Genomic DNA, 15376 nt, shown 5'->3' on the forward strand with positions numbered 1-15376 from the left:
GGACCACAGAAATGTATTGTATTTTGCATTACATTACATTACATTAATTGCATTTGGCAGGAGGCTAACCAGGAGACAATCCTCCCCTTGCGTGGCTACACCGGGGATCGAACCACCGACCTTGTGTGTCCTAGTCATGTACCTTAACTATTAGAGGGTGTGATGGTGAAGCGCTACCTGAAGGTCCTTCATGTCCTTCTCCAGACGCAGTCTCTCGGAGGTCTCCGTCTCCAGCAGCTGGGAGGCCGACTCGCCCGTGTTCCTCTCGTCCGCCAGCTCCGTCGACAGCTCTGTGATCTGCGGCGTGAAACGCATCCCGGTCAGTGTTTCCCCCTCGCTCAGGCTGCGGTCAGGCCCCTGCCACCCCCCGGATGCTTTAGGACAGGTCGACTGACCCGATGGAGGCAAATGGCGAACAAACGCTGGCTGTTCAAGGTATTGAACGCTAAGCTGCTTATTAAAGACTGGCTCATTTGTGGTCATGAAGCAGGGGTGCACAACTCCGGTCCTCAAGGGCCGGTCTGGGTACTCGTTTTTGTTCCAACCAATTGCCTCATTTTTAATTTGCCGACAGCTCTATAAATTACCCTGTACTTGAGCACAGTACAACCATTAGGATACACTTGCAGTCTGCAACTGTAGCCGGTACTCATACACATGTCAGATAAGGTATGATTGAGCCAATTAAATAATTAAGACCAGAAGTTGGCACAAAATCCTGAAACGGATCGGCCCTTGTTGTGCACCCCTGTCGTTAAGCAATAAATCTGCACGGTACACTCTACCTACGCAGCATCCCGTGTCCTCAGGCCCAAACGATGGGAGCACGATGTGTTCACTACGGTGTTTTTCCCTGGAAATCGGTGATGGCTTTGTATAATTCTCAGGGGTTTAATGTGTGTTTACAACCCACCACTCTAGGCAGTGGAAGCTGTTTTCATGTCAGCCAGTCTGTAGTGTTCCCTCAGGATGCTCTTATGGAACAGTGATTGGCATGTGTGCCTTGGTTAGTAGTGTGGGTTTATGTATCCTAGAATGCCCTGTGTTGCTCACCCTCTTCTCCTGTGCATGTATCCCAGAATGCCCTGTGTAGTTCACCCTGTTCTCCTGTGCATGTATCCCAGAATGCCCTGTGTAGTTCACCCTGTTCTCCTGTGTATGTATCCCAGAATGCCCTGTGTAGCAAACCCTGTTCTCCTGTGTATGTATTCCAGAATGCCCTGTGTAGCAAACCCTGTTCTCCGGTGTATGTATCCCAGAATGCCCTGTGTAGCAAACCCTGTTCTCATATGTATGTATCCCAGAATGCCCTGTGTAGCAAACCCTGTTCTCATGTGTATGTATCTCAGAATGCCCTGAGTAGCAAACCCTGTTCTCATGTTTATGTATCCCAGAATGCAGGGTGTAGCTCACACTCTGTTCTCATGTGTATTTATCCCAGAATGCAGTGTGTAGCTCACCCTGTTCTCCAGACGGTCGCTGTTGAGTCTCAGCTCATTCCTCTCCTTCTCCACCTTCTCCAGTTTCCCCTTCAGCTGCTGGATCTCCTCCTGAGGCGGGACAGCACAGACACGGTCACACTCGACAGAGCGGGACTCCCACAAAACTCCCCTTGCTGTTCTCATCTACCTCCCCAGGCCCCTCTATCACAGCGCCCCGCCCCACCCCGGAACTTGCAACTTGTCCGCTTTTCAAAATTTTCTACAAGAATCGTCCCTAATCCAAATCCTAATGAGCAAACCGGCAGTAGGCTAAAAGGCTAGCGAAAGAGCGTTAAGCCCCCCTCCCCCACCCTCAATCTGGCACCCCCCCCACCACCACCACCCCTCACCCAAAGAGCTTTGTTACGCAGGCCTGGCTATGACAGACGTGTTTGGCATCCGCCACCGCGCTGATCCAAACCCCCATCCGTGCTAATGCCCTCCTGCCTCCCGCACGTCTCGTTTTCGCACCCAAAGCAGAGCAGAGACGGAGGAGAGGAGAGAGGGGTTTACATCAGCCCCCCCCTGCCTGGAAGGCCCATAGCGGAGGGCTTTGCGATAGAGGGGATGGAACGAACGCATGGTTATGAGCATTTCGGATTCCCCCCTGAAAGCCTTCCTGGCATTATGAGCAGTAATGTACCACATGCTGGAACTTAAACATCGTGTGGATGGGAAGACGCAAGCCCTTTTCCCATAATACGTTTTTTAGTTGTGTATTGAGACTTTTTTCTTTTTTTTTCTCTCAGCAGAAAATATTACCTTGTTTTACGTTACTGTAAACTTTTCTTACCCCATTGGCAAATCTTAAAGCAAGTCAAACTGTCTCACCTCATTGGCAATATTTTTATCTTATTTAGTAAAAAAGTAATAAAAATAAGACAAGTCTAAATGTACAGTAAGACTAAAATTCTTGCTGAGGCAGACTTATTTTCTGGTTTCTGCAGTGTCTGCAGACTGCGAATGTGGGCAGAGCCAGAAGGTGTGGAGAGACAGGAGAACAGCAGGGGCAGACAGACAGGCAGACAGCAGGGGCAGACAGACAGGCGCACAGACAGGCGGACAGCATGCCCGGACAGACAGCACGCCCGGACAGACAGGCAGACAGCACACCCGGACAGACAGGCAGACAGCACACCCGGACAGACAGGCAGACAGCACACCCAGACAGACGGACGGACAAACAGGCGGACAGCAGGGGCAGACAGAAAGGCGGACAGACAGGTGGACAGCAGGGGTGGACAGATAGGCGGACAGACAGGTGGATAGACAGGCGGACCGCACACCGGGAGAGACGGACGGATAGACAGACAGAAAGCACGCCCGGACAGACAGGCAGACAGCAGGGGCAGACAGACAGGCGGACAAACAGGCGGACAGCAGGGGCAGACAGAAAGGCGGACAGACAGGTGGACAGCATGCCTGGACAAACAGGCGGACAGCAGGGGTGGACAGATAGGCGGACAGACAGGTGGATAGACAGGCGGACCGCACACCGGGAGAGACGGACGGATAGACAGACAGAAAGCACGCCCGGACAGACAGGCAGACAGCAGGGGCAGACAGACAGGCAGACAGCACGCCCGGATATACAGGCGGACAGACAGGCAGACAGCAGGGACAGTCACTCACGTCTTTCCCTCGGATCTGCTCCTCGGTGAGCTGCACCTCGATGAGCGGCCTCACGGTGGTGAACAGCTTCCACCAGGGCCAGCCCTTCACCCCGCGGTTCTTCTTGATGTTCTTCTGGATGCAGCGGATCGCCAGCTCCTGAATCTGTGGGACGAGGGAAAGCCAGTCTCTCATGAGGTTTCATGAGCATGCGTCTGAAACAGACACAGCTCTCTCACAATAGATGCAACTCTTTCAAACCACGGGTGTCCAGTCTTAGACAGGTTGTGCACGAAGACACATGGTTCTACTTATCATGGTGGCGGGCTAAAACAAAAACCTGCGTCCAAACTGACCCATTTTGGATAAGATCGGATCAACGAACACAGTGGAGCTAGACCATGGAGAATGAGTCATGGCCCTGAAATACAGTGCCAGTTAAATGTTTGCAGCAGTGTAGCAGAGCAGGGTGAGCCCGCTTCATAGTCTCTCGTTAGCAACAGCTTCCCCACCAGAATGTCACAGCAGAGCACTATTACTATGTCACTATATGCTGAAATGGATCTCATGTTTTTTATGAAAACGGAAGGAATTATACTTTACACACCCAAAAAAAACAAAGCTGATCTGGAAGTAATTCTTTAGTTATTCAACATGAAAGTTGCACTTTTCAGAACATGGTGACTGAATATTAACTTGGTGTTGGGAATACGGTGAGTTTACGTTACTGGAGTATAAGTAGTGCCAAGCGCTCCAGTATTCAGCGGGTCACAGACTGCGCTATTCTGCCCAGAGATAACACACCCAGGCGAATGGGTACACAGTCAGTCGCAAGCCTTTGCACCACTTAAAACCGATCACAACGGCTTTTACTCCCTATAAACACAACAGAAAACACTACCGTTCGACATGTGTAGCGTGTAAGTGCAACTCAATCAGAGGAACCCAGTGCAGAGAGATACGCAGAGCCGGTGCACGTTGAGACCGGGAGCTCTTGAGTAATTAAATCAAACATCAATAAACCTTGGCAGCCAGTAAAGAACATTATACAATTTACATGCTGTTTTTGTGCGGGAGAATCTCAACTAACAGCAGATTATCTGAAAACCCAATTAGAGCGGCCCGATTTGCGGAATCGAGTGGATTGCCTCCGCAAAGCCGCTGATTGGGATTCGTCACGGCGGCGGAAAGCCCGAACGCCACGGAAATTCGGAAAATCTCGAACGGGGCTGGGGAAGCGGGTTTAATGGGGCTCATTTGTGATGTTTAGCCTGTAATAAATAAGGTAAACACCGCATTAAACGGCTCGCAGGACAAGACTAAACAAAGGCGGGATCCCTAATTAAAAGGCTGCCTGGAAAACCGGTTTGCTTCGAGCATGCTAATCGCTCGGCTCCGTTTCAGATGGAACAAAGACAGCAAATCAAAGAGGCTCTGGTTTTACAGGGCCGGCTTCGTTGGACATAAGACCTGCTGCTTTTCAGTTCCTCCAGCAGACACCTGCTTCCATATTAATAATTTAATAGCACTAATAATAATAATAATTTGTTTAGCTGATGCTTTTATCCAAAGCAACTTAAACTAGATTAGACAAAGCAGGAGCCAATCCCCCCTGGAGCAATGTGGGATGAAGGGCCTTGCTCAAGGGCCCAGCTGTGCGGATCTTATCGTGGCTACACCAGGGCTTAAACTACCGACCTTGCGAGCCCCAGTGATCTACCTTAGCCATTAGGCTACAGCCTTCCCCCTATTAGACTCAGCGGAGATAACAGGAGAGGGGGTGTCCTGTATCCAAGTCCTCAGAGCTATCTCCGGCCCCAACAGCTGTCCGTCCTCCTGGAGGAGGGGTGTCCATGGGACGCAGTCATTGACTGAAGGCCCTTAAGACTTCCACAAGAACTCAAACCTGGAACAAACGCGCTTCCCAAACTGAAGTGATTTCCTTCCCATGTCATCATCAAAGGCCGCAAAACCGGAGAATCAAACGCTTGCTTACGCATGCAGCTCCCGTATATGCAATATTAATTTCGGTCTGAACGACTCCCGCCCATTACGACAGAACACTCGGCGGTAGGGGGACAGTTATCAAATTTGCGGAAAGGGCAGATCAGGAGTGGCTTTCATCAGGCGGCCATTACTGCCAGGTAGCCCTCTTGAGGCCGGCTGTCGGCTTATTCCTTCCTAAAAGGAGGAGAGGAAACAAGGAGTGCGGGGCGGCTGAGGTACCCCCCTTCTCGGGCCCGAAAAAAACCCACTCCAACCGCATTTGTCTCATTAGGCTCAGCCCAAGAAGCATGTGGGGAAAAACGTGGCGTGCGTATTCGCCCCTTCGACTAAGGGGAAGGCAGAAGTGGAGTACGTCGCTCCTCGCGAGAAGATTGATCCTTCCCTTTTATCGGTTTCAGACGAGCACTCTTCATCTTGGCTCTTCCGCTGTGTGTATGGATTTTCCTTCCCTTGATGAAAAAGGCAAATTCCGCACGCGGAATCATTCAACCGCCATCTCGCCGTCTACATTAAAGTAAGACGTACAGGGTAGGCGCAACTTCAAAAGGCCACCTCGACGAATCCTCTTCGGTGATTTGTATCTCATAAGACTGCGTACTGCTCATGCAAAAAAAATAAGAAACGTGCTATTGAACAGGATGTGAAAGCGCCATGGAGGAGAATGTCATAAATTCAAATCGGAGTATAAATTTTTAATTAAACCATACATTTACCTATCGAAACAATAGCCGATATGATAAATTCTAAGCAGCTTCTGTCCGTTTAATGAAGAAATGGGCCTTCACTCACACACTAGAGCTAACTTAAGTGCAATGTCAAATCACATAACAAAGTACAGATTATAAAACTGACTAGACCCTATTTTCTCAGAGTAACATAATTTACTGAATGGGAAGCGGGAGGGCACATGGAAGTACACTAGCCACATAAATTTAATATGCCTCCTCAAGGTCTACTGTCTGCTTCAATCCACTCTCTCCCTGCCGATGGTGCCGTGCCGCATTAAAAACCTCTCCGGTCTGTCACCCTGCCAGAGCCTGTGAAAGAATGCCCTTTGCGCTCGACGGGAGAGAGAACTCACCACTCTTAGTTCCCAAATTTCACCGGCACACACCGTTCTATTTGTATTTCCCCCCCCCCGGTGACACAAAAAAACTATCTAACGAAACGAAACCGGACAAATAACCAGCTCAAATTGCTTCCGCGGAGAAACAATTTACAGGCTACGTTCGCTAGGAAAGGATGTAGAAGTTCTAGAAGCCCCTATAATCTGAAAAAGCAGCGTGAGCTCTTCTCCCAAACCGACACTGACTTCAGATGGTCCGTTTATGAATGGCAGAAGCAAAATGGATTCTCACTTCACACAGGCTGGTCTTGGTAGGAGTTTAAATAACAAAGCGACAAGTTGGTAATTGAACCACAGCGAGCAGAGCCAGTGACCATAGAAACCGCTAAGTAGGTATAAAAACATTTGACTGTATTTTTCTTGTATAAAAGAATCATGCTTTAAAGTTGAAGGCAAGCAAGAAGACTACAACACAAAAGAGAGAATTCAACAGTAAGGGCGTCAGGCAAAGGTTCAACAGGCAAAATGCAGATTGACTATTGAGTACTGATGAACTGCTGATGACTAGACTTCATCCAAAGGAACCAAGAGACTTGACACCCGCGTCAAACTTCTCCAGGGACCTTTCGGCACCGCTTTGTTCTCCTCCTTCAGCCGTACGGCCTAGTCACACGCAGCGGGGTGTAAACGCAGGCTCGTCCCAGAATGCCTTGTGGCACGTCGGCCCCAGACGGGGCCTGTAGAGCGAAGGCAGAGCGGAACGCGGACGGAGCGAGGAGACGCGCGGCGGCGACATCGCGGTGTGAGGTGCTGCTCCAGGACGGCGAGCCGATCGATGAGAGGCTGATTGAGGGGACGCGTGGAACCGAAGGGTCCTGGTGTTCGTCGATGGGTTTCGCGGTGATGGATTTACTGTGGCGTGCGCTGATGAGGCCCCGAATCTAGCGCTCAGCGCACTCCGCAGTGACGGATGTGCCTGGAATACAACCCACCGGGAGGGCACCTGCCACCTGCCGCTGGCTGACAGAGGCAGCTTTCCACAGAAGGACATGGTCGACGCCGCGCCACCATCGAAGCTGCCCCATGGTCAACACCGCCCCATGATCCACCCTGCCCCACGAACAATGTTGCCCGATGAACAAAGCTGCCCCATGATCCACACTGCTGACTGAACGGTAAGCACTAAGATTAATATGGAGGTAATCTTATGGACAGGCAGTGCAGTGCATTTGGGATCACACAAGGGAACCAGCCTTGTAAAAAGAAGGCTTTCGGTCCAAAAGCCAAAAGTGACACTGCAGCAAAAAGTGAACCCCTCTGGCAAAATCCCGAATGACCTCCACACACATCCAGCAATACAACAGAAAATAAAAATATAAAAAACGGTCACCTTCAATAAGGTCTTCGACTCAGCTAATAAATAATGTACTAACATAATCTCAGTGTTATTCTGAAAGCCTGATCATTGAGAAGTCTGGAACATAGTTTTGAGGGGGAAACTATATGGCTACAGAGCAGTCTGGAAGTTTGCTTTGGTAAGCCTATTGCTTGGCCTATGTCTCTGAATGTGTTGTCTTATTGCTCTGCCTCATAATGACTTCCTTGACTTTCATCGGCACAACTCATATTGACTTAACTTCACTGGCCCTATTGACAAATGCGGATAACAGACTCCAAAGGCAATCAAAAGCCTAGAATCAAGACTAGATACTAAAAACTTTCTTATACCTTACATTTCATTGTTGGCATTTGGCAGACGGTCTTATCCAGAGCAACGTACAGTTGATTAGACTAAGCAGGAGACAATCCTCCCCTGGAGCAATGCAGTGGTTAAGGGCCTTGCTCAAGGCTGTGCGGATCTTATTGTGGCTACACCGGGATTAGAACCACCGACTTTGCGTGTCCCAGTCATTTACCTTAACCACTACGCTACGGGCCACCCACCTGCACTAAAGAAGCGATTGAATACACCCGACTAATCAGAAACAGCTGAGAACCTAACTGTACAATTACTTTTGGTTCTCTAAAATGAGGGGACCATATATAAAAAGGGATGCATTTACACGGATCACCAAATACGGATGTAAATACCCATATTGGATGAACCAATTAAACGTGACAGTCTGAACTTTGACCTCATATGCAATGCTTCATTTCAAATTCAATGTGCGAGTGCAGAACCAAAAGAACAGAAATTTCACCAGTGTCCAAATACTTCACCGTATAACTACAACAACAAATACATCCGCAATCATGAGCTCCATACCTTCCTCTTCTTGAAAGACTGCCTGGCCAGGTAGCCCCGGCAGGCCGCTTGGAACAGGGTGATGTTACGTCTGGTCTGCTCATCCCTCTGCTCCTCCAGCTTAGCCAAGGTACCAGCCCTGAAGAACACCTGTACAGGAAAGAGAGGAGAGGTATCGGCTTAGGTCCAACCCAGCAAATCTGTCCCCGACATACAGCAAAGTCCACGCGGTAAAAGACGTGGCTGACAATCACGATTTTGCTACCATATAAACCTGGAGTACTTTTTACTTGATGTCAATGTTTACTTTCCAATGTTCGCTGTTCTACCCCTGTTCTGAATTCACAGGACGAGACAAAGTGGGCCATATCTCCGGAGTCTTGTTCCCATGGCAGTCCTGATCAAAGTATTAGCGGTTGATCTCTCAATTATCCGACTCACATGTTGAGCCGAGTGCCTGAAACCTTTGTTTTTTCCTCTTGGGAACGTAAAAAAAAAAAGTGTGTAAATTATGATACGAACACAGAATGTTTTGACATTTCAGGAGAAAAGGAAAGACTTCAATTAAGCAATATCACACGAGGAAGTATGTTCCGGTGAATATCAGCATGGTGACACACAGTACACTGCAAATGCATTCTTGTAATGAGACTTAAAATCGTATATTGAATTATTTTCTTATTTTTAAGTAGAAAATATTAGCTTGTTTTAAGTGAAATGCTTGCTTGACAAGTGAAATTGTCTTACCCCATTGGCAAATCTCGAAATCAGTACAACTGTCTCACCTCATTGGCAATCCTTTTGTTTTATTTCGGAAAGAAGTCATGGAAATAAGGTTTTAAGTCTAAATAGTTAATGCTTGTCTTTTGCAGTGCAGGATCGAGTCCGATATTGCTTTTACACAAGAGTGTTATGGAACAGTTTTACATTGCATTAAAATAAATTTTAAAAAACGTCAAAGCATTCTTTTCACTAAATGTTCTTCAATTTGCTTCCGTAAATAAATATAGTTCCTACAGCTGTCACTGTTGCCAGGCAACACTAAAAGTGTAGCTGGCTGACAATGTATCCTTTTATTTTTTATTTGGGTGAGGTATAAACCAAACAGAAACAACACGGATTGATTCAGACCGATGAAGAGGTCTGAGTGATGCTATACTGCACATTCAGTGAGAAATGTATTAGGTAGACCTGTACACCAGCTTGTTAATGCAAATATTTAATCAGCCAATCATGTGGCAGCAACTAAATTCATAAAATCATGCAGACGTCATCAAAAGGTTCAGCTGTTGTTCGGACCAAATGTTAGAATGGAGAAGAGATGTGATCTGTGACTTTGACCATGGAATGATTGTTGTTGCCAGAAAGGGTGGTTTGAGTATCTCAGTAACAGCTGACATCCTGGGAATTTCATGCACAGTCTCTAGAGTTTGCAGAGAATGGTGGGAAAAACCAAAAAAGTCCAGTGAGCAGCAGTTCTGCAGACAGAAATGCCTTGTTAATGAGAGAGGCCAGAGGAGAAGGGCTAGACTAGCCAAAGCTGACAGGAAGGTGACAGTAATGCAGATAACCACACATTACAACAGTGGTATGCAGAAGAGCATCTCTGAACACACAACGCATCAAACCTCTAAGTGGATATGCTACAGCAGCAGAAGACCAATAAGTAGACCTAATAAAGTGCTCACTGAGTGTATCGCAGGACCATTGGGATGCTTCTCAGCAAATTACAATGCACGGTCAAAATTAACAGTTGTATAATACTTTTAATATTATTTTCATTTTTTCTCAAGGAGATGCCACTGCAACTTAAGTTCCTAATCTTCTGAGAACAGGTTGTGCACACTGCCTTGATTAAACAAGCAGTGCACGTTGAGCTTTTTTTGGGAACAGAGTCTAATTAAATAGCATTAGCAAGACAGCCCAAGATCCACTTCCACTTTCAGATTTAATCACGAAGCTTCGGCAGCCGCAGATTAACAATTTAAAGCGCACGTTAGTAATGAAATATAAAAAGGAGAAAAAAAAAAAAAAAAACCCATAGGTTACGTGTGACTTATTTGCATTAGCACTCTGTCAGAGAGAGGTTTGTTTTATTCGTAATTAAAAGAAGACAGCAGAGAGTACACCTTAAAAGACTGAGCAGAGAGCTCGGCTTCGCTAGAATTGGAAGAATGGAAACTTCTCCGAGGAGCAAATTACTCCTAATCTGGGGAGGTTGACAACAAATCCCTTCTGATTCAGTCTTTATCTCTGACTGGTAATGGCAGTGTTATTCTTCTGTTAAGATTGGAGGTAAGAGTGCGTTTTCTCCCAGCAGAGCGGTGTTCGGCAGCCGTTATTTCATTAAGCAGACACTCGAGTCGCTGCATTAGGCCGCGTAATAAATATTGCGGCGCTCTATCACATTTGTATCGATAATGCACCGTCAGTTACATCCAGTGCTATCCAGAGGCGAACGGCTGAAGCCCCCATCCCCCTACCCCCCCAGCTCCCCGCATGTGATGCTCTTTACTCGAGGCTTTTAGTGCGGAACTCCAGCACTTTGCAAATTACACAGCATCCCGGTGACAGGTGAAGACTGTGTAGGTGGAAATATCGTTCGGGCCTGCAGGCACTTTGCCTGTGTGTTTTATTTTTTTCTTCTTCTTCTCCTGCTTCTTCTTAGTCTCATACCTAGAGGAAAACCACCAATGTCAATTGGTGTCAGAAATCTTGATAGGTTTCACAAAAAGGACCTTTGAAAAAAAAAAGAAAAAGGCCCATAGGTGTCAATTTCACTCCTGAAAGATGAAAGGCTCTCTGAACCGACGGAAAGAGAGATTGCACCTCATTCTCATCTCTCTCAGCATAAGAGCTTCTACTCTCAAAAGGGCTCATGCTCTCAGAAGGGTACTTAAATGTGCTTGTTTGCTAGCGACTCTGCGCTAGTTCTGGCCTTAGCCGTGGCCACGCAAGAACTTTTCTGTGTTCTACGTGGACAGAGGGGTGGAGACACACAGTGACTGGGATGTCTAAGGGCCAATAAGGCCCATGAAAGGAGGAAAGGAATGCATTCTCAAGTTAGGAGAGGACAGTCTGTGGCTGACTCTATAGAGGCAGATTGAGGTTTCCGTAAAGGAAGACAAGCTTGCAATCTGAGCAATATGGCTGCATCCAAGTATGATGAGGCAAACCAGCAGTTACCCATTCTGAGACATTTTTGTAGTTTTTTCTCTTTCTGGGGTTCTCGGCTTTCAAAGGAGAGAGAGGACAAGATTTGGGGCGAGTGTAATTGACATTCAGATGAGGCCCCTGTTGCTAGGACCCGACTGGCATGTTTTTGTGAACCCCAATTTACGGTTTAGTCCACACTCATTTCAGACTCAAAGCACCTCATAGTCACTGCCACAGCTTCCAAATAATTGTTTCCCAAACGATGTTTGAACAAGAGATTCCTTGAAGTCAAGGAATCAGAAATGAGCATCTGTTTATCGCTTTGCCTTTGTTTGCTCTTGTTTGAAACTTGGTTTGCTGTCACTTTCCAGCTGAAGGGATTAAGCTGCATTCTGCCAAGTGCTGTTTGTTCAGGGCTATCTGCAGCAGCCAAGACACAAAAACATAAACAATGAAACCCACAACCTGCCAAAATCAATCTGTTAATGAACGCGGAGAAAGAGAACGATCATTTTTTGTACTCGTGACGGATTTGCGGAAGGAAGCAGGGCGGAAAAGCGGGGCAATCTACTGTAGGCCCAGATGTGCGTGCGACATCTCGGTTATTGTCGAGGAGAATACGTTCTGTTTCTCTCCGAACGGCGCTGCCAACGCTAAGATGGCTGCCAAGAGGCCCAGACAGGAACAAAAAAATGCCAGCTTTGGAGAGCGAGGCACGTAGGATACATTTCAGGCTCGGAGGCAGCGTTTTTGCAACCGGAGCTCCTGCCATCAAACCCACTTATGTCTGCTAGTCCTCCTCTAAATAGACTCGAATTGCGCCGGCCGGTATCAGTACAGGAATTTCACCCCAGTACAAATAATGTGTTTTTCCGTACGACGTGACACAGATGTAAGTTGGGTTTAGAAATGTTGATCGTATTGGTTATAAAGCAGGAGGAACTGGTTCGCACTCACACAGCCAAAGCCGCTTTTCATTTAGAAATGGGAGGAGAGGAACAACACACAAAACGGCACCTGTCGGCTCTTTAGCCTCGTGCGCGGATTTCGGCACTTGTGAACAGTTCTGAGTGAAACCTGATCTTAGGGGTTGAGTAGAGTTTACTTACCCTGCTCAATCCCATGTGATAGTTACTTTTCTCCAGGTCCAGGGACTCCAGCAGCTCCTCCACAGCCTGGAAGAGACAGACAGGCAGACGGATATGAGGTCAGAGTCCTATACCTCTCTGCAGTCAAGACCAGTCTTGACCGAACCAGAACCATCATAACACTAATCATGTCACCCCCTTGGTGATGTAATTCGAAAATATTACATTACATTTCTGAATTTAGCAGACAGTTTTATGCAGAGAAACACCCACAGATTAGTTTTCTTTACCATACAAACCATGTAACGTACAGCTTGATATTTTCCGGATGCTGTCCAGGTTAAATAAGCTAAGAATCAAACACACAGTGGAGCCCACACTGCACTGCCACCCAACATGTCTGACAGGCAGACGGATATGAGGTCAGAGTCCTATACCTCTCCACAGTGAAGACCAGTCTCGACCCAACCAGAACCATCATACACGCTACACAGCCCTATGGTGGCATGGCAGTCACCACTACATCCTCGTGAAACAATCCAACTGCCACTACAAACTGCGCAGGACTCTCAAAGCTTCCCCTGCCTTTGAGTTTCCCCTGACCCTCCGAGTGTTTGTGTATGTGTGCATGCGTATGCGTGTTTCAGTGTGTATGTGTGAGTGTGTGTGCCTCAGGGAGTGTGACTGTGAATGTGTGCAGGCGTGTGTGTGTGTGTGTGTGTGTGTGTTTGAGCATGTGTGAGAGAGAGAAAGAGAGAGAGAGAGAGAGAGGAGGGACCCACCAGACGGCTTTGCACAACGCAGGGATCCCCCCTGCCCTACGACAGTTTAGCTCCAACGCAGCTTTAAACACAAACAGGCAGCCCTTCCTCTCCCCTCCTCCTCCTCCTCCTCCTCTCACCCCCTCTGTGGCGGACAGGTCCCCTTGAGGAGGGACTGAAAAGCCGTGTCTACATTACACCGCGAGTCTAAACGGCGGCCGGGAGCACTGAGAGAGCTTTGTTTGAGTCTGTTTCCAAGGGGACCTTTTCTCCTTCCTGAGAGGCTTACACGGGGGAAACTCCACCTCCCGGCTCCACCCACCCCGGCCCTCTCTCACTCTCGCCCTCGTTACCCCAGGAACAGCACCAGGACAAACTTTTCTTCTTTTTTTTATTATTATTATTTTTTATTCCTTTCCCCGTCTGAATTCTCGTAGGGCTCCCATCCCTGTAAGGTGTGCTGTGTTGAGGAACATACCATTAGCATCGTTTGACAACCTGGGCTCAGTTTCCTCTGGCCGTATACAGGAGAGTAATGAGCTGGTTTAGCGGGTCGGCTGGGCCGGCTGGACAGCACAGGCAGTAACATTAAGGCAGAAACAGACCAGCCTCACTGATAATATGAATAATAATTTGTTATTTAGTTGACGCTTTTATCTGAACGACTTACAGTTGATGAGATTAAGCAGGGGACAATCCCCCCGGAGCAATGCAGGGTTAAGGCCCCGACAACTATGGCTACACCAGGGGTTTATCCACCAACCTCAGTCTTGTACCTTAGCCACTAAGCTACAGGCTGCTCCATCACCGCAACAACTTCCACAGGTCTTTCCTGCTTCCAAAGCCTCAGCACAATAAAAACCCCTTTCACCCTCTCAACCACCCACCCAACCTCCATTCTCCATCGATTTGACTCGGAAACATCCCGTAAATATGACGAAGCGAAAGCTCCCATTTGATGAAGTCGTCACGACGGCCCTGATTAATGGGAGTTTATTGTTCTGTCGTTGCCGCGGCGATGTGAGAAAAACAAGGCGCCTTGCCGTTCATTAATCAGTGCAGCTGGGGCTGTCAGAATCAATTACACACACACACACACACACACACACACACACACACACACACACACACACACACACACACACACACACACACACACACACACACACACACACACACACACACACACACACACACACACACACACACGCACGCAGCTGACGGAGGGCTTTCCCTGCCCTGTGGAGGGGACGGGAGGGGAACTCACTCTCTTCTCGTCCGTCACGATGTAGTTCCGGCCGTGCTTCTTGGTCAGGTGGGGCGCCAGCACGTCGAAACGCCGGCGGAACTCGGAGAAGACCATGTGGTCTGGATAACCTGGGGAAAGCAGACGGGTTTGGCCTTTCAGTCACGGTGCACACAGACCTTTGTCTCAGACACATAGGTGTGCATGTGCACAGCACAACCATGCACAGAAGCACTACCGTACGCAAGCGTACGCAGACTGCATACAAAGACAGTGCAACCGATTTCACTTGGGCTACTGCTTTAACACTAATCATGTCACCCCCTTGGTGATGTAATTTGAAAATATTACATTAAATTTCTGTACTTAGCAGACAGTCTTATGCAGAGAAACAAACACAGATAAAAGTTTTCTTTACCATGCAAACCATGTAACATATAGCTTGATATTTTCCGAATGCAGTCCGGGTTAAATAAGCTAAGAATCAAACACACAGTCGCTCAGGTACAAGCCCAGTTCCCCAAGCATCACACCGCACTGCCACCCAACATGTCTGTCAATGTGTCTGCTCCTTAATGACATATGGGCCTGGGTGACTGCAGGTGTTTTGTACTCAGGTCTAATAAAGCAGAACTGAAATGATGCTTCAGGAGCTGTACTGCTGTCACAGCCCTGCTGTCAGCTACCAACCGCATGTAGACCTAGAGGCTCCCCA

General features: G+C 47.9%; 1 protein-coding gene across 14 annotated transcripts in view; it reads right to left on the reverse strand.

Annotated features, from left to right (window-relative positions):
- Window positions 1–15376, reverse strand: part of LOC133133138 (unconventional myosin-XVIIIa-like) — a 131712-nt gene that overhangs the window by 39808 nt on the left and 76528 nt on the right. For all 14 annotated transcript variants that reach the window (XM_061249177.1, XM_061249173.1, XM_061249171.1 and 11 more), the window contains 6 exons: window positions 14683–14792; window positions 12676–12741; window positions 8432–8560; window positions 3114–3257; window positions 1461–1550; window positions 178–297 (listed from right to left, as the gene is read on the reverse strand). In XM_061249177.1, coding sequence (XP_061105161.1) covers window positions 178–297; window positions 1461–1550; window positions 3114–3257; window positions 8432–8560; window positions 12676–12741; window positions 14683–14792 — 659 coding nt within the window. The remainder of the gene's footprint in view (window positions 1–177; window positions 298–1460; window positions 1551–3113; window positions 3258–8431; window positions 8561–12675; window positions 12742–14682; window positions 14793–15376) is intronic.

This window comes from Conger conger, chromosome 7 (genome assembly GCF_963514075.1).
Source record: "Conger conger chromosome 7, fConCon1.1, whole genome shotgun sequence".
NCBI classification, from domain to species: Eukaryota; Metazoa; Chordata; class Actinopteri; order Anguilliformes; family Congridae; genus Conger; species Conger conger.